Genomic DNA, 27,612 nt, shown 5'->3' with positions numbered 1-27,612 from the left:
ACTCCAACATTTGTACAGCACTAGAATGAATGTGGAATTGTGCTAAATGAGTTTAAGCTGCTCGTATGTGTAGGCTTGTGGCAGATTCCTCAAGAGTGTTGTGTGTGTGTGTGTGTGTGTGTGTGTGTGTGTGTGTGTGTGTGTGTGTGTGTGTGTGTGTGTGTGTGTGTGTGTGTGTGTGTGTGTGTGTGTTTGTTTGTTTGTTTGTTTGTCTGGACCCTCATTGAGTCAAACAGCCCCGGTGGAGCTAACCCATTTCCCATCCGGACTTTAGTCATCTTCTGCTACAGGATGTCACTGAATGAATGTGCTAGTGAGAGAGTGTAAACAATGTGTTAAAACTGTTGACTATACTGTATCATCTACAGTGAACAGAGAAAGAGCATTGCAGAAAATATTTTATGAGTAGAAGACTGAGATGACGTTTGTGTCATTACATGTAGATCCTGCTTGTGTTTGTGCATGTCGATTCCGCATGTGTTAGGTTACTTGACCAGTGAAGGACTCCCAATTCAAAGCATAGTAATGATGGAATTTCCTGTACCACAGAGCAAATGTGCTCTTGAGTTAAAGGTTGATCACGTGTGACCTACTGGTAAATAGTTCAGATGAGCTCTCTATTTGTTTATCTGGCATTTTGGGCTCTCATATAGGATTGCATGATCTGGTCACTTCAGGTCATGCAACACTATTTCAGGCTTTGGGTCTTTCTCTTGGTTATTCTAAAATGACCTTAATGACCCTAAACCGTGATACTTCCACAACCCTGTTTGGGTTAAGGTTCTTCTGGAAAATAGCATTCTGTTTTCCTCCTGAAGTATTCTCATTTTGGTCATGTCTGTCCAGAATACATTTATTCATTGCCTGTCTGGACAAACTTTTGAAATGTGTGTTGATGTTTGTTTTTTTTTGGAGAGCTTTGGTTTTCTCCTTGTGTCCTCCCATTCATTTCACTTTTGTAGGGTTGTTATTATAGTAGACTGCCAAACACTGATATTTTACAAATTGGAGTCAGTACCCATCATATTTTCTGTGATTTTTCCGACTAGCCCAAAATCTGCCTACTAGCGTCGACTTACACTGTTGAGCACTGACTCTTTAACGCTGTTAAAGTCAATTTACCGCTTTCAGACAGACGATTGTCCTACAGATTCACATACTTTCTCCAATTACAAGAGAGACTCTCAAAATAACACTGTGCTGAATATTTAAGGGATTACGTTTACCTTTCTTTACCTATGTAGAATTCTAAATCATATTACCATATAGTTATTTGTGGTTGCCAACAGACAATATATATATATATATATTTTTTATATATAAAGTAAAGTTAAACGGCTCACCACAACTTAAAATTTGAAAATGGCTATTTCAGCTACTTTAATTTAGTCTTATTTACCACATTCACCACCAGAACCCAGTCATCTCAGTCAGCTAAAATAATCTCTCATTTGGAAAGAGATTAATTGTAAATTGTCTCTTTGAGACTGTATGTCTGTCGAATAAGTCCCCATAGTGGGAGCCTGGGTAGCTCAGTGAGTATTGACGCTGACTACCACCCCAGGAGTTGTGAGTTCGAATCTCGGATGTGCTGAGTGACTCCAGCCAGGTCTCCTAAGGAACCAAATTGGCCCGGTTATTGGCTAGGGAGGGCAGAGTCACATGGGGTAACATCCTCGTGGTCATGATTAGTGGTTCTCACTCTCAATGGGGCATGTGGCAAGTTGCGCGTGGATAGCGGAGAGCAGCATGAGTCTCCACATGCGGAGTCTACGAGGTGTCATGCACGATGAGCCACATAAGATGCACGGATTGACGGTCTCAGAAGCGAGGTGAGTAACTTTGCCACCATGAGGACCTACTAATAGTGTCAATTTTAGCATTCCAAATTGGGAGAAAAGGGGATAAAAATAAATCCCCATAGTAATATTCTTGTGAACATGGTTGAGCTCACATTAAAATGTCTTTGTTTAGTCGACTGTTTAGCTTTTCAACAAACAATCTGACTCTTGGAGGGCCACGTTGTCCTGGAAAAACTAGTCTGGAAATGTTTATGAAATGTAGCCTTAAAAATATGTCTAGTGCTCTTCTGACTGTTACAGATTTTGTATAGTTTAAATTCATTTTTGGAGTTTATTTGCTTCATTAATGTTTGTTTGATATTTGTCTTATAAATGGTACTATACGTTTCAGACAGAACATCCCATTTGACTGAATGTTTAGTATGCAGTTTTCCCCTTGTTGTTCCTATATTAATGTACAAGATGTAAGCTGAGATGCCTCATTTAATTTAAGACAACAGTCTACTGTTGCTGCTGAGAAGTCTCCTATTCTTTAGATGGAGCGGCTGACATTAGCTTTAACTTGGAAGTAAACGGATTTAAAAATACAATTTTCATGCTGGCTTTCTCCTGCAACATTTTCGTGATTGGGATTGGCTTCAACGTACACAAGAATCCACTTATGTAATGGGGATCTCAGTGTGATAAAGAAGGCTAAATGGGTTTCTTAAATAACATGGAAAAACACCTATTCAGTGTTATAGAAGCAGATGATGTTGTCTCTACAGACCTCTACAAAGGTCAAAATTTCACCCTCATTTTATTCCAAAACATCTTTTTCTTTGGAACTTTAAAGATGTAATGCAGCCTTAAGGCCGTCATACTTCTGTGTTAAGCCGTCAACTTATGCTATGATGTAGCTATGTTTATCCTATGGCGTAGGTTCCACAGAAGTATAAAAGAAGCCTAATGTTCACTTCTACAAAAAAAGTAACTGTCTGTGGACCACGGATATTTTACAGTTGTGTTTATAAATGGGTATAGTTTAGAGTGTACATTTGAAGTCAGAAGTTTACATACACCTTAGCCAAAGACATTTTTCACAATTCTCGTAGAAAACATTCCCTGTCTTAGGTCAGTTAGGATCACTACTTTATTTTAAGAATGTCATAATAGTAGGAGAGAGATTTATTTCATCTTTTTTCTTTCATCACATTTCCAGTGGGTCAGAAGTTTGCATACACTTTGTTAGTATTTGATAGCATTGCCTTTAAATTGTTTAACTTGGGTCAGACGTTTTGGGAAGCCTTTCAGAAGCTTCCAGTTGCTTGAATTTTGACCCATTCCTCCAGGCAGAACTGGTGTAACGGAGTCAGGTTTGTATGCCTCCTTGCTCGTACATGCCTTTTCATTTCTGTCCACAAATTGTCTGTCGGATTGAGGTCAAGGCTTTGTGATGGCCACTCCAATACCACAACTTTGGAGGCATGCTTGGGTCATTGTACATTTGGAAGACCCATTTGCGACCAAGCTTTAACTTCCTGGCTGATGTCTAGAGATGTTGCTTCAATATCACATACATTTCCTTCCTCATGATGCCATCTATTTTATGAAGTGCACCAGTCCCTGGAGCAGCAAAGCACCCCCACAACATGATGCTGCCACCCCATGCTTCACTGTTGGGACGGTGTTCTTTGGCTTGCAAGCCTCACCCTTATTCCTCCAAACATAACCATCATCATGGTCATTATGGCCAAACAGTTACATTTTTGTTTCATGAGACTTTTCTCCAAAAAGTAAGATCTTTGTCCCATGTGCACTTGCAAACTGTAGTTTGCATTTTTATGGCAGTTTTGGAGCAGTGGCTACTTCCTTGCTGAGCAGCCTTTCAGTTTATGTCGATATAGGACTCATTTTACTGTGGATATAGATACATGTCTACCTGTTTCCTCCAGCAACTTCACAAGGTCCTTTGCTGTTGTTCTTGGATTGATTTGCACTTTTCTCATCAAACTACGTTCATCTCTAGGAGACAGAATGCGTCTCCTTCCTGAGTGGTATGATGGCTGTGTGAAATTGCTCCCAAGGATGAACCAGGCTTGTGGAGGTCCACAATCTTTTTCTGAGGTCTTGGCTGATTTCTTCTGATTTTCCCAAGATGTCAAGCAAAGAGGCACTGAATTTGAAGGTAGGCGTTAAAATACATCCACAGGTACGCCTCTAATTCAGTATATCTCCTATCAGAAGCTAATTGTCTAATGGCTTGACACAATTTTCTGGAATTTTCCAAGCTGCTTATGTAAACTTCTGACCCACTAGAATTGTGATGTAGTCAATTAAAAGTGAATCAATCTGTTGTTAAACAATTGTTGGAAAAATTACTTGTGTCATGCACAAAGATGATGTCCTAAATGACTTTGCTTTTCCCACTGTACTCCTTGTTGCTGGGCTCCATCCTATGACGTTTGTTATTCGGTCTGTTCCATGCGCACTCTTCACAACCCTGTTAGAATGCTGCTTATGTGTTTAAATTGCCACATAAGCAGCTTTCTCCAGGAGAAACCTAGGTATGTTAACCAGCTTTCTCTTAATCCATTAAATGGCATAAGGTGTTCTTGTTTAATGACGTTTCAGAATGCTGATTTCTGCGGAAACCCTGGAATAAACCGCTTCCTTAAGTGTATGTAAACATGGTCAGTGTCACATTTTTGCCAAGATCATGTTATGCATTGTATCCACCGATCAGTTTTCTTATCATATTACATTGTATTTTGACTTTTTTTTTTTTTTTTTTTGGTGACCATCTGCTGTTTTTATATTATGTTTATTAAATGAACAAGCAAACATGATTTCAAAAGACACATCTGTTTACATCGTATTCTACTCGAGAACTTTTCTCTCCATCTGTATGATGTTTTGACCTTATGTTTGACAGTAAATAATCATATTTCATAAGTTATGAAAATGAAATACTTCTGATTTGGTTATTTTCCCTATATGCAGATTCTAAGCTTTAAAACGTGTTGTTGCTTTTAAATAGTATGTTGGTCAAGCAGCAGTTATTGTTTTAATTTGAGAACGTTTTTCAGCACAGAGCATCAAAGTTTGCCATGGCAGGCAATATGTATAATAAATAATATGTATGTAAATACTGCATAATTTGATGAACTAGTTTTTAATGCTTCAGTAATTTAATAAATACTTTTAAATCCACAAATTGCACTGCCTTGGTTTATTTATCAAATGTACAGTTATTTCAGAAATTAAGGCATTTTCTCGCAATACAATATTATTTTGGCTGTGTACTCACAAAATGATGCAGATACACCAATGCAGAACTATAAATGCAAATGAGCCTACATCGTAAATTCGACCCAGAAGTATAAACTGGCCTTTATTCACTATTCACTTGGACAAAAGAGGCAATGAAAGTGAATGGTGACTTAAGACCAAAGTATACTTTGGTTGTCAGCGTTGCTGATCGTAGCACGCACAGTGCGTGACACAATTCTTTATCAGACCAGTCTGCATGCGGCCCAGATTTTCTTGACACATCTTCATCTGTGCACATTGTTGGCTCATGCCCCTGCTGTTGACTACTAAAAGATTATCACAAAGAAGTCATAGTGTGCAAGCATCGAACCCGCTCATATTTGCTCGTGGTCAAGAGTATTCTTTGAGGGGGCATAGGTAGCTCAGTGTCTCCGCGGTAACGTGCTCAACAAGCCACTTGTTAAGATGTGCGTATTGATCTTTTCAGATGCAGAGGCAGCTGAGATTCGTCGTCCGCCACCTGGATTGAGACGATTCGCTACGCCACCACGACGACTTGGAGCACATTGGGAATTGGGCATGCCAAATTGGGGAGAAAAAAATAATATATATATATATATATATACTTTGAAAGGCTGAGCACTCGACAATGTGCGAGATGACCTGGAATGCAGAAAAAAACGTAACTCTTGAGTCTAACATGATGGCAAACAACTCCATTTGTTTTCCATGGATCAAATAAAGTCATACGGGTTTGGAACAACATGGGGTGAATATAGGCAGAATTAAAATTTTTGCATGAATTATCACTTTAAGGATTAGTAGGGTCACAATTACAATGGTTTTTAATGTAACCTTACATATTGGATACACACACTTACTCTTTGTGAGTATCTAATGTTTATAGTTGTCTTAACAATCTTTCTGAGATGTTGGGTTGCAATTAATTATTTGTGCAATTTGTTGCATTTGTTGTACTGTGTATCCTCCGCACTAAAGTGCAGTCACATTTTGGAGCAGAACTAGACAACATGGTCTAAAGTGCTCTGACAGTATTTTAATGGGAACTGGTAATGCTTACCACTTATATCTAGTGGAACAGTGTCACATAGATTGGCTCAGACTGCTGGTTACTCAGTCGCAGCTTGAAAATATTTTGCATATCTGCTTCCTGTCATCAAGGCAAGATTATGACATTGACTATATTCTCTCTTGAGGAAATGAGTGTAATTCCTCAAGGTCTAATTGTTCCAGGATAAATATCATATGTCTGGAGTTGAAAATAAGTTTATAGCAGCCACAAATAAATGTGTATATACTGGAAACTTTAAATTTTATGAAGAAAATGTTAGTGGTGCCCATTCAAAATCCCCTGCCACGATGCTAGGTTTTGGAAGGAAGTTATATGATTTGAGGTATTATTAATGTCTGTTACACAAACTGCAGTAGGATGAGTTACAAACCAAATTTAATGCTAGTACGAGCAATAGTAAAATGCTTGTCTTTTAGCAAGTAACACTAACACGATTGATTTAGACTATACAGTAAATCTACCGATGACCTTCAAAAAACTGTTCGGAAAATCCTTGTGAATGAGACAGTAAAGATCCACATAATTGCAAACATGCATCTCTGATGCGATTCCTGTTCCTCCCTTGCTCATTATATACTGGAGTGGCCTCCTTTTGTTTTATATTTTGTTTAATAGAAGTTCAGTGGCAGGGGTAATATCTTTTAACTGTTATTATTCTCATACCTTGCAGTGTGCCACTGGTATCTGTCTTAATGCCGAAAATTGTGCCCAGAGGAAATCTGAGTCATTTAATTGAGCTGGACCGTGCAGCTTGTTTTGTGTCGATCCTTTTAAAGGAACTGAAGGATTTCTTTCTGATCCGCGTTATGTGGTTATTTGTTTTAAGGCTTTCTTGTCATTTCGACTTCCTGTGTGTCTGTACATACTGACTGTTTTCATGAGGTGATAGCCGCATTTTAGAATACTAGCTGACTGTAGATTCACCCTAGCTAGTGCAATTACACATTTTGTTGTGGAACAAACAAGAGAATCGATGAGAAGTGAAAATGGAAAGCAGGTCTGAAGTCAAGGATAGGTGGTCAGCCAAATAAACAGACACAAACATACTTAAGACAGGATTTAGTCACAGGTTCTATACTTGCACTTAGTGTTGTCAAAAGTACTTTGGTACCAAGTCGATACTAAAATAAAAAAGTCACAATACCAATGTTTGTGCAGTACTGGTAGTTCCGAGCACCGACATAATTCGGTTCCAGTGCGCTGTCAGACCTCATTTGAGCATGTGCTCCGTTACTCCTTTTTACTCTGAAATGCACAATTAATCAAATTAAAATCATGATGTGCCCTAGTGTGTTTATTAATCCACAAAATTCTGCAATCTTGGTCTGCATTCGAGCTGCATGAGCTTTAAAGGAACGTGTGAAGCAGACCGCTCATACGCTGGAAACTCCACTGACATTGAGAACCACGAAATAAAAAAAAACTGAGCACTAATCCAGTGTGAAGCACATGTAGACTATATATTTATAATATTAAATCACCGCATTTTGCCATATACTGTTTATCCGTTAGAAGAAGAAAGTAAAGCTTCTGGCAAAAAAAAAAAAAAAGCATGATTCAAAATAAAAGCTGGACCCCTGAAATTGAAGAAATGAAACCGAAATGTATATTAAAACTGTATATTAAAATGTAAAATGCATTGTAGTAATATTAATAATAATAATAAGTAACAATAATAATAATAATAATAATAATTATATCACAAACAAAAGTACTATTGTACTAAATACATTTGTGTTAAATTGCATTGGTGTGTTGAAAAGTAATTGTTCTATGTTTTAATTTTTAAAAGTTTTAAGAATTTGATTTGGATGATTCAACTTTAAATCATGGAATTCTTGAAAAATGTAAAAAAAATAATCTCTAATAAAAAATTGTTTTAGTAGGGTCATACTTAAAAACACAATGTGTATTTAACTGAGAATCACTTGAAGAAAACATTCATTTCTTAATTTATTATATACAGTACATTGAAATTTAACTTTTAAACAGTCTAAAGGAGTGTGTTCAAAAGCACGTTACCATATTAGCATATTTTTGCTGTGGTATCGAAATTGGTTTTGAGAATTGTAAAATTTGACTGGTATCGGTTACTGAAATGTTGGTGTTATGACAACACTACTTGCACTGTATTGCAGGCATTCTGTACAAAATGTGATACTTTATTGTAAATGTGTATGATTTGTATGTTCACTGTAATATAACACCGGTATTACAACAGTGAGTTTGACGTGTTGTAACTTCCGTTGGTATGAGGGTAAAAAGGGTGAGATACTGTGGTGCTAATACCCACTACAGAGCAGAATAAAGCCACACATTAGTCCAGCTGTGGTCACTAGATTACGTGTCCTTGATCTCTGTGCACTCACACACACTCCTTTTAGGCCTAGTGTACACTACACAACTCAAGCTCGTCTCCTTTGATGTTTTGAGTGAGCGACTGGTCAGCTGCTTTTCCTTTTTTTTTCTTTGGAAAGAAGCATGGAAACGGGCGAGATCCGTTCTTTCATGTTTGTTGACATGTTATCAAGAATAAACTGCGCAAGTTTGTGAATTAATTTAATTATCGTAATTTAAGGTGAATATTTTTTTTGGGTGATCTATTTGAAACGGACGACACTGAAGACAGCTGTAACAGTTGTTTTTTTTTTGCCGGTATACGTGCTGATTTAAAGGGAAATATGTACGATCTGATAATAACAAAAACATATATAACATAAATAACATGCACAATTGGGACACTGATATGAGAAGGATGCACATTAGAAGCTCAGTTTCAGGTACTGCACTAAAATAACTCATGATTGCGTATCTTTATTTTTTCTTCTCTGTTTTCTACCCTTTTTCTCCCCAATTTGGAATGCCCAATACGCTCCAAGTCCTTGTGGTGGCATAGTGACTCAATCCAGGTGGCGGAGGACAAATCTCAGTTGCCTCCGCGTCTGAGAGAGTCAATCCACGCATCTTATCATGTTGCTTGTTGAGCGCGGCATCCACGCACAACTCGCCACATGCACCACCGAGAGCGAACCGCATTATAGCGACCATGAGGAGGTTACTACCCTTCCTAGCGACCGGGCCAATTTGGTTGCTTAGGGGACCTGGCTGGAGTTACTCCGCACACCCTGGATTCGAACTTGCGAATCTAGGGTTGGTAGTCAGCGTCTTTACTTGCTGAGCTACCCCTGGCCCCCTGCATCTATATAATTAATAGAAACTGTACACCGGTTCTTAGCGCTTTTTATTCGGCTTCTTCGATATATCGGTCGACCACTAGATTATACCCAGTCTGCATTCAGTCATGTAGTAGTGAGTCGCAGGGCGACGACTATAATTCATGTAGTGTTCACAAGGCTTTACTTGCGCTCATATTCAAACTTTGCTTTAGCGTTTGTTATAAGAAGGCTCAGATACAATCTGCAGATGTTTTCACATTTTATGTACTGATTTTAAGGGAAAACATTTTTGCGGACTGGACTTATACAATGTAAAATGGTAAAGGGGGCTGAGAGTATAAATCTATCGAATTAGACAAAATATTTAATAAACTAACACACAAGCGGCAGTAGATTTGTTGGGTTTAATGAATTACAGGAATTTTAATTCTGTGGAAATTTGCAAAGCTTTCTCTGGAGTTCTGCAGTTGGGAAGTTAAAACAAGACATGACAACAAACATGAAAGAATGGCTCTCACCTGTTTTTTTTTTTTTTTGCTGGTTTTCACCGGAAGGAAATGACAAATGAAAAGCAGCTGGAAAAAAAAGACAGTGACTAGGGAGATGTGGGTGGTTTTATTTTCTGTTTATATTATGTTTCATCCTTCCCCAATACCTTTTGTTTACTCGTACGGTTTCTCTATATTCCATTGGCTTTGGCTCATTGTCATTCTCTCGCTCGTTGGGACAGTGCACACACCTGACAACAAGACGTCTAGATATCAAGGTGGTTTGAAATCAGTTGTAGCATCTGTAACTAGTTGGGGTGTGTCACAGAAGTGTGGAAACTACACGACCGTTGGTTGTAAGATCTGAGACTTCTCGTCGCAGACCAGTTGCCGACTCAACATCAAAGGAGACAAACTTAAGTGTATACAGATTCCATGTTGGCCTAGTTATGATCTAATGCAATTTACAAGTGCATGTGTCGCATTTTTGTTCTGGGGTGTGTGATATATTCTTTACTATGGTGTCAGTGAAATGTCTGGGTTTAAATTCTCAGCCCAAATTACATTACATTACATCCTTTCCTCTTCTAAAGGTCATGTTACATTAATCTCCAGCCATTATTTCAGTATTTACAGATGCAACAAAATATCAAAAATATTTCAGGCTTATGCAATGTCTTATGCCATATGTGCTGTGTTGGCCAAACAAAAACCTCTGAGTTTAGTGTTTTAATGTAGTAATGGTGGATTCGGATGAATGACATGTATTACGAAAGCTTGAGGTGGTGTCGAACTATGATCATGGGTGAGGAGATGAAGGGATATTTTGGATGAAAGGAATGGTGTCAGCCTCTCATTTCAGGGACTTTCCCTCTTCTTCGGAGGGGGGGAAAGAGAGAGAGAGAGAGAGAGAGAGAGAGAGAGAGAGAGAGAGAGAGAGAGACAGAGACAGAGACAGAGACAGAGACAGAGAGAGAGAGTGCACTGACTCGTGCTCCGCAGGTCTAACATAGTGCAGCTCTGAAGAGAGACCTAAAAAAAGAGAAAAACAGAGCTCTCAGAAAATATGTTTGTTTGCAGGAAAAAAGCTTTCTCTCTTCTGTCACTAGGAAAAATAACCAGAACAAAAACCATTGAAAGCCATCCAGAGAAGTGAAAATGTCACAATGGCAAGCCCTCAGTTTTATCACTAACTTCAAATGAGTGCATCTCAACACTGTCTATTAGACGAAGACATTGCTTTCTCCTTTTTTTAGCATAGTATTCTTCAGCAATCTTCTTTTGCTTTTACTGACTGAAGGAGTGGCTCAACTGTATAAAATGCATTAATTCGAACCTCCAAAAGGGAATTATTGCCTGTATGTACATCTTGATATACTTTATATATTGAATGCTTGTTGTTCAACAGTGCTCAATGGGAAATGGTAAACTAAGTCATCGTTTATTGAGATTACTGTGCATTGTGGGTAAAGTGGGCTGAAGTGCTATATGAGTCAGCATTAGCTTTGTGGTTAGTGGTAATCCAGCTCTGTTGGCCCCGAAACAGGTGTGTTTTCAAGGGCTGCTTATCCGGCTTCACAAACTGAGAGTTAATATCACTGTATATGTAGAAAATGCCCTCTGTTTTTATTAGAATTCTGCACGGGCCTTAAAATGACACCTGAACCCAACCCTACCCGGCCTCAACAATACAGTCAGATTTTAAACCTGAGCCTGACCCGATCCCGAAATTGCTTGCTATAAATTTATTCTAGCAAGAGCTGTTGCAATAAGCTGTATGTTATGTAAGCATATAGGCAACATTCATAACAGTACTGAAACAAGGCACAGCAGCCCCTTAGTACACTAGAGCAGAAGGGGGGAAAAAAAAGCATTGACTAACTGTTTATTTGCTGAACCTAAACTTGGTGCAGAACAATCTTAAATAAAACGAAACAATGCAACAGTCCCCTCCATGCAGCCTGAACTTGTTCAGATTGTTGATTCTTTGTGACAACTGTGCTAAAAACAATCTAGACCCAGCGCAAAGAATGAAACCGAGCACAGGTGTTTTTGTAAATTTGAAGTTCTTTTTAACTTGACATGGTGTTTAAAATGTGACGGTCCTGCGCTGAATCTGAAACTGAGCCACTAAAGAAAAACCAGATGCAGCTTAAATGCCAAAGACATTCGTCCAGCATGGGTTTACATAGGAGAACAATGGGAAAACGGAACAGGTGCATGCAAAAACACGTTCAGTGTGAATGGCCCCTAAATCCTATCTGTGAGTGAGAGCGCCTGTGAAACAACAAGTTTGTTAAGCTTGTTTATATTTTCATTCAATACAAACCCGAACCAGATTTGAAGTCCTACTTGAAAAACTGACCAGAACCCGGCCCAAAACCCATCGGGTTCTCTGGTCCCATCGGGCCTGGGCCAGGTTGAAGACCTCTAGATGTTATGTGCTGCAATTCCTATTTAACTTTGTTTGGCTAATTGATTGTGGTTAGAGTGAAGGGCTTAATATTTCCAGGTAATCTGGGGTTGAGTATAACATTCTCTGATGTCATCTTGTTGGGTGGTTTGAGGAGGTGTGCACCATTGATCATAACATGCTTCTGTAAAGCAAAGTACTGGATGTGTTAAATTTGAGTTTTATCAGTCAGATAAATGTACTGGTGTACTGGTTTTCTACTACATCAGTAATATGTGAACTGCATTCCATTTTCTATTTTAAGCCATATGAGACTGAGTGTACTGCAGTATACTGCATACTGTAGGTCATAGTTATTTTATGTACATCCTGACTGTCACATTCCCATTTAAGTAACATTGTCAGCTACATATATTTCTGCTTTGACATTTACCTGCTTATTAAGCTTTAAATGTTAAGGAATACCTTCCATCAGTCATTTAGATGAGTAGAAAAAATTCTTAAACAAATGGAAATTCAATCTTGCATGCTCTTCGGGAAAAATCTACCAGGCTTTTCTGGAAGTAAGCCTTCTTTGGAAATTTGGAAAGAGAGTTCCTGTTTCTCTGGTTGGGCCAGTGTAGTACTGTAGTACTAGTTAATATTTTGAACACCACTTACTTGTTCACCTATGTGTCTTGTCGAGTGTCTTTAGTATTCTAGAGAACCTGTGGGAGAGTGCACAGGAAGTGGTTCCAGACAAACAGGAAGTTGAGAGGATACTCATTATTTCTAGTAGAAGACATACTAATGAAGCACTGTATGTGCTGTTTCTCTCATGGTATTTAGTATAGAGAAATGTCCAAAGATCACCAATACAGTGCAATGCCAACTTTAATCTTTAAAGCCCAAATTATACTTTGGTCAGATGCAAATGCTAGTTGTCTTAGTAGAGGACCCAGTGATGAAAATTTCTTCATCAGCAGAGTGCTCGAGCACTAAACGCATGCGGCCCAATTTGTATAGCTGTGCGTTCTGTGGAAGCGCAGTAGGCGTATGCGCCTGCAATTATTTGCACAAATAAGTGGATCCACAGTGTGACAACACTCACCGTTGAGCCGAAGAAGCGGTAGAAGATGATGTAATTGCCACTAAACAACATAAGATGAAGTTGGAACGATAACAATGGATGTGCATGTCGAAAAGCGTGTGTGTGTGAGAAAAGTTTAGAAGATACTGCATTTGTATAACTTGAGTCTGAAGGACTATTAAGACATCTTTATGGGTTTAAACTCCTGATGAGATATTGTTCAGTATCTCATAGCAGTTGTAGTGCCCATTGCGCCAACCGAAACCTAGATATATTAAACAGCTTTCTCTTAATCCATTAAAGCCAAACGCACACTAAACAAAATTTAGTCGGCCTCCTGTGACTCTCAGTCTTGTTTTAGTTGTGCTGGAGCTCACACTACACGACTGATTGCAGACTGGGTGTACCAACTACACAACCTTTCGTCCTCGACTGGGGCCCTGTGAACACCATGTATTAACCCTGCAAATACTTTAAAAAAAAGGTCATACCTTGTACCTTTGTAACTTTTTTTGTGGATTTTATGCAATTTTAATCTTATTTACATGTAAAATTCTCAATTTGAAAAGATTGACGTCTGGACAAAGAAGCCTTGCTTTAGCATAAACATTCCCAGAGTCGAAAATGTAATTTGTCTAACCTTGGGGTCAGACACTGAGTGTGTGCTGCATTCTCCTTTCTGGCTGTGTCAAGTGTGCGTGTATGTATGTTTGCGTGTGCGTGTGTGTGTGTGTGTGTGTGTGTGTGTGTGTGTGTGCGCGCGCATGGGTGTGCGCATGCTGAGTGTGTGATTGTGTATGTGTTGGGTTTTGTGGTCTGCCTTCTGCCAATTTTAGTCTCACCCATTTATTTCCGTGTTTGTGTGTGATTGGGTGTGTATTTTTTGTACTCTAAATGTTTTCGTCACCCCTTCATGTGTTTTTTTTTTCTACATTTTGGGTGATTTTATTTCCCAAATTCCCCTCAAAAAAGACAAATTGCTCTGCATTATGCATTCCCATTCATTCCCTGTGGCCAGTCATTTTTAATCACATTTTTTATGACCACTTAGACCTATGGAAACAAGTAAATTTTTGTTTGTGTGTGTTCAGATTGCAAACGGAAGCAAAGTCACTAAGTCTTGTATCTATCGATAAAGGAATACATTTTTATTCAATTGGAAAAATCGATTCCGGTCAAAAAGGACTGAAAGTAATATGAGGGTTAAGATGCGTTTTAGATAATCACAAGTGTACAAGCGAGACTTTCTCTTTTGACCACTTGTGTTCGGATTTTGAGGGGAGAGTCTGATTTCACAAGGATATACGTAAATCATTACATCCGTGTATTACTGAATGGAAAAAAAGCACAAAAAAGTAAAAGAAACAAAAAGAATGTGCTAAAACCAGGAGTGCGCACACTACACAACCAGTGGTTGTGAGATCAGAGACTTCAGAGATATATTGAAGATATATTGACATATTATTTAAAAAAAATGGCCAGTAGCCTACAGTTTGTTTCACAGTTGTGAACCACCATTTGCTACTTGCCACTGCTTGTCTGAGGATGTTTGGAAAGAAAAACATTTGGATACGCCCAAGGACGGATTTACCACTGGGCCGATTGGGCCGTTGCCCCAGGGGCCTCTAAAACCCAAAGGGCCCCGAGCTCTAAATAAATTATTTATTTATTTTGAGATATCTATTATAAATCCATGTAAATGAATGCGTGCTGGACTACAGCAGAGCGAGCACAGACACTCGAGTGTGCGCTCAAGGAATAAGCATCTCACAGCATTTGTTTGAAGAACTTCCGAGAAGTCTTTGATTCACAAAACGCTTTCAAACACAAAGATAAAGTGCAGTTTACCCTGGCTGTCTACAAAGCTGATGGTTTAAATTGGTATAAGCGACCGAATTCGTGCAACAGTATGGATGACTTTAAAATGTTTAAGTCCTGCATGCATTTAATGTTTAATGATAAAGCGAAAGATTAGTACCCTAAATACGTGCACTGTTACATTTTGTAATATTTGGTTAACTGCGAGAGAGTTCACAAACGGTTATTCTGTTATTTGTCATGAGTCGGGACACATTTTTTTTATCATAAACAATCTCAGAAGTTTACATACACTAAGTTAACTGTGCCTTTAAGCAGATTGGAAAATTCAAAAAAAGTATGTCAAGCCTTTTAGACAATTAGCCAATTAGCTTCTGATAGGAGGTGTACCTGTGGATGTATTTTAATGCCTACCTTCAAACACAGTGCCTCTTTGCTTGACATCATGGGAAAATGTTTGGACCTCCACAAGTCTGGTTCATCCTTGGGAGAAATTTCCAAATGCCTGAAGGTACCACGTTCATCTGTACAAACAATAGTACGCAAGTTTAAACACCATGGGACCACAACATGCCATCATACCGTTCAGGAAGGAGATGCATTCTGTCTCCTAGACATGAACGTAGTTTGGTCAAAGTGCAAATCATTCCAAGAACAACAGCAAAGGACCTTATGAAGATTCTGGAGGAAACGGGTAGACAAGTATCTATATCCACAGTAAAATGAGTCCTATATCGACATAACTGAAAGGCTGCTCAGAAAGGAAGAAGCCACTGCTCCAAAACTGCCATAAAAAAAGCCAGACTACAGTGCATATTGGGATAAAGATCTTACTTTTTGGAGAAATTTCCTCTGGTCTAATGAAACAAAAATGTAACTGTTTGGCCACAATATGTGTATGTTTGGAAGAAAAAGGGTGAGACATGCAAGCTGAATAACACCATCCCAACTGTGATGCGTGGGGGTGCTTTGCTGCAGGAGGAACAGGTGCACTTCACAAAATAGATGGCATCATGAGGAAGGACAATTATGTGGATATATTGAAGCAACATCTCAAGACATCAGCCATGAAGTTAAAGCTCGTCGCAAATAGGCCTTCCAAATGGACAATGACCCCAAGCATATCTCCAAAGTTGTTGCAAAATTGCTTAAGGACAAAAAGTCAATGTATTGGAGTGGCCACAACAAAGCCCTGACCTCAATCCAATAGAACATTTGTGGGCAGAACTGAAAAAGCGTGTGCGAACAAGGAGGCCAACAATCTTGACTCCGTTACACCAGTTCTGCCTGGAGGAGTGGGCCAAAATTCCAGCAACTGGAAGCTTCTGGAAGGCTACCCAAAACGTTTGACCCAAGTTAAACAATTTAAGGCAATGCTACCAAATACTAACATGGTTTATGTAAACTTCTGACACACAGGGAATGTTATGAAAGAAGGAAAAGCTGAAATAAATCTTTCTCTCTACTATTATTCTGACATTTCACATTCTTAAAATAAAGTAGTGATCCTAACTGACATAAGACAGGGAACGTTTTCTACGATTAGATGTCAGGAATTGTGAAAAACTGAGTTTAAATTTATTTGGCTAAGTTGTATGTAAACTTCTGACTTCAACTGTAAGTTACTTTACCTTTAAACAAGTACTGTTGTTGTTCACAGATGTGTAATGGCATTTTTTTATGCAATTCTTTAAAACCCCACAAATAACAGCACTTATTGGTTGATCCAATTTTAAAGAAAGACTAATTGATTAAGTGTGAATATCTGTAAAAAATGTCAGTCAATCCGATTATCAGTATATGTCTACACCATCTCCAAACACAGGCAGATGATGTGTGGTCGCTCTTTCTCTCCCTTGTCTGTTATTTGACTCGTAATTTCACTCTACTTTCTTTCCTTGTACAAACACGACTCTTCACTGTTGCTTCTACACTTCTAGATGATTATCTGCCCTAATTAAGACACTGGCTCTCTTCATCTCCCCCTCTTGACTTTGGTGGATGGCCACTCATATCTTGAGTTTCAGCTTCAATCCGCACATTCCTATTGTAATGGCGCAGAAGCTCCGTCTCCTTTTCTGGAAGTCTAAACTCCTGGTTTGTTAGCCTTGTCAGATTTTGAAGCAATTTTTTGTAGGTATTTTCACACACTTATATAATATCATAAGCAAAGGATTCTGTGTGCCCTGTCCATGAAGGAGTAACATGACTTTTTATGGAGGTGCTGAGAAACCGAAGGAAAGGGTCTTTAATAGAATCTATGAAGTGGTTTTTGAAGCCACATATACAGAAATATTTCCTTGTGCTTTATAGTGGCTGTTACAATTTGGTTAACCTGCTAATATGAAACAGCCAGTCTGGGGATCTAGAGAAACAGATCAAGATGTGTGGGTATATTGTATAATATGCTGTTGTTAAAATTCTGAACAGGTTCCATTTAAAACTAATTAATTTTTGACAGCACATCATTCTGTATAGATAGACTACACCTTTAGGACTTTGGTAAGCATCTGTATCTATACATTACTAGAGAACTTGTAAATCATAAATGTGTCAGTTTTGATGGAGTGTAGTACAAAGTCTATGGATAATCAAAGTGATATATAAAAATAAACATCAAACTGTTCTCAGACTGATTGGTTGTGTTAGTCTATATACTAGAGTATGTATTCTGAAACACTAGGACCAAAACATATATTTGCCTTAAAAACATATGAATATTGAGTGTATTAATTGTTCCATATTTAACGCATTAGTACATTGCACATTTGTTGCGTGGTGGATTAATGTAGTATTATTATTTATTTTTAAGTACATTATCTAAAGTTTCAGGTGATGTTACTCCTAAGCTAGTAATGCTGAATAGTTACAGTATTTTCATGAAGTATTGAATGCAAATGCAAAACAATTCAACATGATTGTTCAGTCAAGCAAAGTAATTAGCCAGACTAAAAGTTGCTAACTACATAAAAGCTATTTAATGCAGAAATGTTTTTAGATATATAAAAGTCAGCTGACGTTATCAATATCACCTGATGGTTATACATTTAATTATCTTGATATTCATTTACATTGTACATTTATGCATTTGGCAGTCTCTTTTACGCAAAGCAACTTACAATGCATTTATTACAGCGACAGTCCCCTCAGAGCAACCTGGAGTTAAGTGCCTTGCTCAAGGACACAATGGTGGTGGCAGCTGTGGGGATTGAACTGGCAACCTTCTGGTTACCAGTTCTGTGCTTTAGTCCACTATGCCACCACCACATCATGTAATGTACTGATTACATCTAATTACATTCCCATTATGAAAATTAAATATTGCTTTACATAAGTAACCATAGTTTAACCATTCTATTTGTAGTATAACCGTGGTAACCATAATTTCTTTAGTAAAACCATGGTTTCTATGGATACTACAGCATTTCTGAAGTAAAACATGGTTAATTGTATCAACCTGTGTTTGGTGTATCTGATTACAAATTAGTTACTGTAATCTAAATACATTTTAGTCAAAAGTAGTGTAATACATTATACTTTAAATTATTGTAATCAATTACAGTTACTGACTTTTAAGTACATTAATTGTGCTAAAACAATGTGTATAATATGAATTCATATGTATGTCTGTCAGCATTTCTGTGACAGCAGAAGGGTGTTTGACGATGAATGAAGAGCAAATGTAGACATACTGAATTTGAGCGGGAAACAAAAAACTTTTTTAGGAAAAGCGATTTAGAAAGTAAATGAAAAGTACAATTATTAGTAATATGATTACATTTTAGATGGAGTAATCAGTAAAGTAATTTGATTACATTTTAATAAGTAATTGGTAAACTTGCCCAACACTCATCAAAACCATAAAAAAAATAAAAACATGGTTTCAACAGTCATGGTTGCTATATTACTTTTGTAAAACCATGGAGAATTTACATAAGGGTTAAACATAGGGTGACAACATTGAAATAAAGTTAATATAAACTAAAAACACCCTATTTTAACTAAATTTAAATATAGTGATAAACAGCTGCAATACACTAAATGTTTTGCTTAAAAAAAGAAGGCAAAGTCCCTTAAAGGCTCTACGAGTCTCAAGTGAATCACTGAAACCTTTATTTGAACTAGTTCATTTACATGAATCTTCCAAAGAAGCAACTCACTGAAACGAATCAGAGTTCCCAAAGCTATTAAGAGATTTATTTATTTTTAGCAGTTTAATTTACATGAACTGTCCAAAAGAACCAATTCACCCAAATGATTCAGATTGTACAGAGAGAGATGATCCTGTGTTGAATGGTTATTTTCTGACATTTTAAGTATTGAAACTGCAAAACGATTGAACAGGATTGTTTTAGTTAAGCTTGAAGACTATGAGCAAACCACATCACCATGTAGCATAGATTGCATGCTTCAGTGTCCTTTTGTAATTGTATAGACTTTCTTAAATCACAAAAAATAAATAAAATTTTTTTTTTTTTGCAACTTCTCTGTTAAAAAGCTGCATCTCTCTCTCTCTCTCTCTCTCTCTCTCTCTCTCTGCTCTCTCTTTCTGGTGAAGCCTGATCCTCCTTTGTACCTCTTTCTCTCTCCATTTCTTGTTTGACTTTGCTTCTCACATTCTCACCTTACAGTCTCTAGAGGCCCATCGTTGGTGTTGTACAGAGAGACAGTATTACAGTTGCCCACCAGCTTTCCTTGGCTCCCATTAGTCTGCACAGTCATTGACCCTAGTACACCAGTGCAGATGTGAATGCTTGGCCTCTTATCATATGTGACCTGCTCCATCATTGTGTCATTTTGACCCAGAAACACATTTTGATATGTCTGCACTAAAGTGAAAAGGAAGAAATCATTTTATATCAAGCAATGACTTCATTTGTACTTTAGTGTTTCTGGGTCAAAGTGACTTAGATGATGGAGGAAGTTACACTACACTTTATAGAAGTGGTAATATACGATTTAGTGTCTTAAGGAACTATATTTTTTTAACTGATCTGACTCTTAAAAATGACTTTTGTTGGTGTAACCTATTGTAGTCAGGTTGACTGTCAATAAATAATATTGTCACTTCAATAAAATCAGTTAATTTAGATGGTAACGCTTGTTTTACAGTTTGTGTGCATTGGGTGTGTTGCAGTAATGTGGTAGCTCTGGTCTGAATGAAACATTCATATGTAATATGGGTGTCCTGGTTTGGCACATATCAGATCTCTCACAGTGTGCATTTACTTTACAGGTCAATTACAAGCCACTTCTCTCTTTCAATATGTAATTATCAGCCTGGTTAAATGAAACACGCAAATTAGAGGCTAGTATGTCATATCATAGCACAGACTTCGGTCTGCGCTTGAGTATTTGCATGCAATATTTCTGTAAGGTGTTGGATTTTGTCATTTGTTTGGCAGGGTTGAAAATGATTTTCTTCTAAGTCTTTAAAAATTGACTTATAACTGATCACACATGAATGTTTGGCATGCCATTCATAGCTTTGAGGTAAAGTCCCAAAAGTGGCTTTTTTTTTAGCTTTGTTTGATGACTTCCGTTTCCTCTTCACCTTTTGCAGTATCTTATGTAGTTTTGAAAGTTTCGGTGAGTGGCGGTTTAGTTTTGATCTAAAGCTCATGTCTTAAAAAAAAAAGTTTGTTCTGCTCTTTGTCGTTTAGATAAACCGCCTCCTGACAACTGGAAATGAAAATCTATTCATAGCATTGCCTGTCCTAATTTTACACCCACTCATTTGTCCTCTCATGCTATTTTTGCTACATGATTTTATTTATTCTTCCACTCGCCTCTGTCACTTCCTGCCACATGCTGTAATCACTAGGATAGGTTTGTAGTACGTTTACCCATTTCACATCCTCATCAGTCTTTTTGCTTTCTTTTCTAATCTGGTCATGCTATTTAAAGCATATTTTCTCTGTTATTATTTCTTATAATGACATGAATGCTCAAAAAGTCCAAGTCTTTGAGACATTATTTTATTACAAATTATATTATCCATGTAGCAAATTGGAAATGGAAAATGTTTTAAAATAAAAATCAGAATGTATTATTTGGTATATTCCACTTTAATGCTTTAATGGCAGCACGCACTTGGGATGATCCATGTTATCCCAGCATGATTTGAGAACGTTCCAAAGAGCATCTTGTGTTCTTTTGTTTTTTTTTTTTTAGTATGATTGATGTCACAAATTTGCTTACATTTGATTAGACCATGACATCTTACATTTTACATCATCATTTTACTTGTTCTGTGTTTTTTCTTCAAAGTCCTAAAATTGTGTTTATCGCAAGGTTTAAATGAAAATATCCCAATTGTTTTACATGGTCTCTGACTTTTGGATCCCACTCTGATATACAGTATTTGTAATTGTTAGACGGTCCTTGTTGCCTGAGATGGCACCCATCAGCACAAGTGAGTTCTATGCAAAAAGCCACACATGGAAATGAGTGTGGACAGGGACATCTGGCACACAAATATAATTATGTAATCAGATGGGGGAACACATGCAAATCATAATGCAAATACGAAGAGAATACCTTATTTTGTTTAACTTTGTTTAGTAGCATTTGCAGCTTGTTTTCAACCGTACATGGAGAGACTTTTAGGCACTTTCTCTCTTTGGTAATACCCCTTTCTAACCACACCTGATGGATTTTAATTTAACACGAAGAGTGAATCGGTTTTATTTAGAATGGTTAGATTGACCTATTCTAAATTGTGTAGGAGAAGCATCATAGCACTGAACTGACACTGATGTGATGTGTTCTGTGATGTTTCATCCAGTCAGGGCCAATAATAGTTTTGTTAAGACTGGATGGATCTCACTCTTCTCCTTAAATAAGAGCAAGGATATGATCCAAGCAAATACCAGCACCATTTGCCATATCAACAGCCTGCAACTTAATAAGCGTGTCAAGACCGGTCAAAGCACGCTGCTGTAAACAAGACTCCTACAGATGCCCAGACATACACACAATCACACACACAGACAGACAGGATAAAAACTTGATGAGTAACATTACTTATTAACTAATATTAGGAACAGTTGTTAACTTGAGGCCTATCTTGTCGAATCGTGAATCAATAGCTGTTGGGGAGACCGAGGGCATTTGTAACACTTTAAATTTAGTTTAGCTTTATGAGAAATTGAGATAATTTTTGAAGTCCAGTATTTTTCTTCTGCTCTCTAATGTTTTGATGTCTTTGAATTCAAACGTATATCCATTTTATCTCAAGATATGATATGAAAATGTTATAACTGCTCTGAAAAAATATTTTGTGGTAAAGTAAATATAGCAGAAGTACTTTCTACACTGAACAAGTTAGTTTAACCCTTTAAGCTCTGAATGTGTTTGAAAGATTTCCTGTTTCAGTGGCATACCCAAAATTAAAGGCTAATTACTTTACCCCCCCCCAAAAAAAAAAACAATGAGGGGTCATGTGTTTGGCATTTTTGTAAAGCTAACTTTTTTCATTTTTTATTATATAGATAAGAAACTGGCCTAGCCTAAGAAACTGCTGCAAAATCACACTTAAAATTGAGCTAAACATTTACTATTTTTCTGATTTTACATTATATATCTCTGGATGTAAATAAGGTGGCTCCAAAAACTGATTTTGTTTTGTTCCCTAATCATGTCAACTGTATTGATCAAATGTTGTGTTGATCTGACAAAGCAATCAAAAGTTATAGCATTACAAAAAAATGTCCAAAAACATCTGTCCAAAATCCTCTACAAACAAATCAAATATAATTGTACATTAAACTAATTACTACAATGACTAAAGGTATGCATAGCATGGAAACATGAATTTAGTAATGAGATTTTAGAGATTGAGTGCCTTTTGACTCGATGAGTCTGCTTCATTGAGTCTGTGTCCTTTACATGGCACCATCTCCTGGTGGCCATATGTAACTTTGTGCTTCGTGTGAATTATCTATGCATCCGATTACCTTAGGTTTGGGCTTGTTTGTAAGATAATCACCTGTAAATAATGGTATATGATATTTTGTTCTGTTTATTTTTCAATGAAGTTATAAGCAAAAACCCAGCATTTAAGCAACACCAACCTCATTTTTAAAGAAATCTACTTGGCTATTATTCACTATAGTTTTGTCTACGAGTAAAACAAATAGGCTGGTTGTATTCTACTCTTTTGAGAGCTTTCCAACAACATCCAACAACATACAGTTGAAGGCATTTTTGAACCACTCCACAGATTTAATATTAACAAACTATTTTAAACTGCTTGGCAAGTATTTTAGAACTTCTTCATTTATATTTTACTACTTTGTTCATGACACAAGTATTTTTTCCAACAATTGTTTACAGACAGGTTGTTTAACTTTTAATTGACTATCACAATTCCAGTGGATCAGATGTTTACATACAATAAGTTAACTGTGCCTTTTAAGCAGCTTGGAGAATTCCAGAAAATGATGTCAAGCCTTTAGAAAATTTGCCAATTAGCTTCTGATAGGAGGTGTACCTGTGGATGTATTTTAAGGCCTACCTTCAATTCAGTGCCTCTTTTCTTGACATCATGGGAAAATCAAAAGAAATCAGCCAAGACCTCAGAAAAGAAATTGTGGACCTCCACAAGTCTGGTTCATCCTTGGAGCAATTTCCAAATGTCTGAAGGTACCATCTTCATCTGTTCAAACAATAGTACGCAAGTATTATCACCATGGGACCATGCAGCCATCATACCGCCCAGGAAGGAGATGCATTCTGTCTCCTAGACATGAACATAGTTTGGTGCGAAAAGTGCAAATCAATCCCAAAAAACAGCAAAGGCCCTTGTGAAGATGCTGGAGGAAACGAGTAGACAAGTATCTATATCCACAGTAAAACAAATCCTTTAAGCTGCTCAGCAAGGAAGAAGCCACTTCCAGCAACTTATTGTGAGAAGCTTGTAGAAGGCTACCCAAAAGTGATCCTAACTGACCTAAGACAGGGAATATTTTCTAGGATTAAATGTCAGGAATTGTGATTGTACTGTATTTGGCTAAGTTTTATGTAAACTTCTGACTTCAACCGTATGACACATGGCTATTTGATTAGTTGGATGTTTTACTGATTGCAATATGTACAATATAAATTATAAAATGAATATATATATTTGACATCAAATTTCAAAGCACTTGTTCAGTTTTAGTCATAATGCCTGCATAAGTTTCTAAGCTTTCAAACAATACCTGTTATGTTGTTAATGTTGACTATTTGCTTTTTCTTGTGGGCCTGTCGGCGGACCAATCTGAGCTTAAAGGATTAAGCGTGAACTTACAAATATCACTGTGAGCGATTTTAACCGGTCTATTAGCCACACTTCCTTTTTCCAAAACCCGCACTCCAAAGATACCAAATGAGCTTTGAGATTGAAAAAGCAGAAAATGTTGTAAAAACAGCAGCAACAAAATTGCTCCCTCAACTGACATTTGCAGAACATGGTATAAAAATAGCATAATACCACAATAATTCACTGGAAATACAACACTGAAAATGTGCAAAATGATTGATGGGCAGAAAGCATCATTGTCCATGAACTCCGGACACATTTTTGTTTGCTGTTTACAGAGACTAGAGTTGTCACAGACTGGTGAGATATCACGGGACATTTATTTCATTAATATCTTTCAAGGACTACCACAATATTTTGCATATCTTTCAATGAAAAAAAAAAAAAATCGCTTACAGCACCATTAAGTAAACTTTAAATTTGGACTCATTTTAAACATGTAAAAAATTATGTTCTAGTATATATGTAGTTCTAATTATAATAAAAAACACCACCAGTGTGGAGCAACGACCTGGATGATGCGACGGCAGCCATATTGCACCAGAACGGCCATCACTCAACAGCTATTGGTGAAGAGGAGAGTACATTGATGTAGCCAATTCGTATGTAAAGGGGATTATTAGGAACCCATGATGAATAGGGACCAATGGGCAAATTTGTCCAGGACACAATTTATGATTGTTTATCTTTTATTTTTTTCCTCCACAATTTGGAATTCCCAATGCGCTCTTTGTCCTCATGGTGTCATAGTCACTCACTACAATCCGGGTGGTGGAGGACGAATATCAGCACATGTGGAGGCTTCACACTATTCTCCACGATATCCACGCACGAACTCGCCACATGTCCCACCGAGAGCGAGAACCACATTATAGTAACCTTGAGGTGGTTACCCCATGTGACACTACCCTCCCTAGCAACCAAGCCAATTTGGTTGCTTTGGAGACCTGGCTGGTGTCACTCAGCATGCCTTGGATTCGAACTCACGACTCCAGGGGTTGTATTGAGTGTCTTTACTCGCTGAGATACCCATGCCCGATTGTTTATCTTTACTAAATTTCATCATGTATCAGTATTAAAGTAGAAAACCTTGTCCTTGTTATTTGCTAATTTGACTAAATTTCACTGGTAAATAAAATAAAGTTTGTAGCTGGTGTTCCCAGCATGCACCGGGCCTAAGAGATTAACTTTTAACTTTAGGGTTTGATGGTTGCAAGTATTTACACCATTTTTATTGTTGATTTTGTCACATTTAATAACTTCTTGCTTTGTGAAGTCTGAAGTTCATTTTCTAATCAAAATTACCGGTTTACTGTTACGCTGCAAAAAAATTACTTTATTTGTATTTCTGTCTTGTTTTCCAGTAAAAATATCTAACCATTCTTAAAACAAGATAAATTTACTTGAAATTTGGCAAAATGGCAGAAGATATTTTGTAATGTTTTCAGAGAAAGCATATAAACTAAATTTAGTGAGGTTTATTCTTAAAACAAGAACAAATATTTGCCAATGGGGAAAGAAAAATAAACTTATTTCAAAGAGAAAATTTGTAATTTATTTTTAAGCAGAAAGTTTACTTTATTTTGTCAGATTTCTCTGAAAACATGAAATATTGTATGCAGTTTTGCTTGTCAAGTAAATCTATCTGTGGAGCGGAGGGTGATATTCGCGCGATATTCCGACCCGACCCGGCCCCGCCCCCCTCCGCTCCACATTATCTTATTTTAATAATAATTGTATTTATTTTTTTACTGGAAAACAAGACAAACAAACAAGGAATTATATTATGAATTAAATTTATTTCATTTCAAATAATTTTTGCCCCCAATGCTCAGACTTGTTGCATTAAATTCAATATTTTGATTGTCTCATTATACGTTGATTAATGGAGTTATTGTATATATTGATATATTTGTTTGTGTGTGTGTGTGTGTGTGTGTGTGTGTGTGTGTGTTTCTTATACTAAAAGAAGGAATGTATGTTTGTGAGTTATAAGGGATAATGCAACAATTATTCACCTACTAAGTTTAATTGTTTCTCTCTCTGTAGATCCATGTCTGACAGTCATCCCTCCATGTGTGAACGATGCCGACCGCTTCAGTTTAGAGGCACTGCGGCACATTCACAAGCAACTAGACGATGACAACGATGGAGGGATTGAAGTCAATGAGAGCTTGGAGGTGAGCATATGTAATTTTGTTCTGAATAATGTATATCCTTAATATGAAATGTGGAGTTGTCTCGCACTTGATGCATTCAATAATACTTGCAATTGGTGTGTTTCTATATGTGTGCATGCATTTTGTGATGGGGTTGGGGGGCTTAAAAACATGTGCGTGTGTGTGTGTGCGCATAAGTGCGTAAGTATTGGTGTATACATGATGAAACGTCCACGCATATTTATATGCACAGACAAATGCATTTATCAAGTGTGTGTGTGTATATTTGGTGATTGGGTCAAGTTTGAAATGTCCCCTCTCTCTTTTACACACACACACACACACACACACACACACACACACACACACACACACACACACACACACACACAGAGAAGTGGAAGGTTTAATCTTTTCTGAAATCTGACACCACCACAAAAATGTCAACCCCCCATTGCACCTCACATAATCCCTGTCCTACAGTAGCTGACACTTTTACTGTTGAAATGTAAATGTAAATGTAGAGTCAATCACAGATTTTCGCATTTTTTTCATGATTTGCATAAATCAGCAATCTCTTTTATATGTTTGCTTTATTGCAGTTAAAATGTAGCATCACAAGTGTATGTTGTTGTAGTATAAATGTAATATTAAAATCAACATCCCCCTGTGATACTACATCATGCTCATGAACCAATGTCCACTACAAAAGTGGTTTTGAATTAGCACTCACCTCCAGCCGTTCTCAACTGGTTTCGCTTTATGACCCAGATTTTACACTTAACATCATGTGTCCATCCGACATAGTAGTAAAATGTCCTTAAAATCAAATATTGAAATTGATATTAAAATGAACTTCATAGGGCAAACGATATGCTCGTGCAACCCCGTGTACACATGCGTGAACGTTGTATTTTGGCTTTTGGAATAATCAATGCATAACTTTTGATGCATGGAGTCCTGTGACAAAACAACATGGTGCCGATCACAGCGGAGTTTGTCTTTGGGAGAAATGCAACAAAACATCTGGTAAGAAAC

The 27,612-nt window shown here is 37.3% G+C and overlaps 1 protein-coding gene across 1 annotated transcript in view; it reads left to right on the top strand.

Annotated features, from left to right (window-relative positions):
- Window positions 1-27,612, top strand: part of LOC127658845 (stromal interaction molecule 2-like) — a 71,262-nt gene that overhangs the window by 11,107 nt on the left and 32,543 nt on the right. Inside the window, exon 2 of the mRNA XM_052148375.1 lies at window positions 26,465-26,595. Within this exon, the coding sequence (XP_052004335.1) occupies window positions 26,465-26,595 (131 nt within the window). The remainder of the gene's footprint in view (window positions 1-26,464; window positions 26,596-27,612) is intronic.

Source organism: Xyrauchen texanus, chromosome 2 (genome assembly GCF_025860055.1).
Source record: "Xyrauchen texanus isolate HMW12.3.18 chromosome 2, RBS_HiC_50CHRs, whole genome shotgun sequence".
NCBI lineage: Eukaryota > Metazoa > Chordata > Actinopteri > Cypriniformes > Catostomidae > Xyrauchen > Xyrauchen texanus.
Note: the sequence above shows the minus strand (reverse complement) of the source record. Positions and strands in the feature narration are given on the sequence as shown.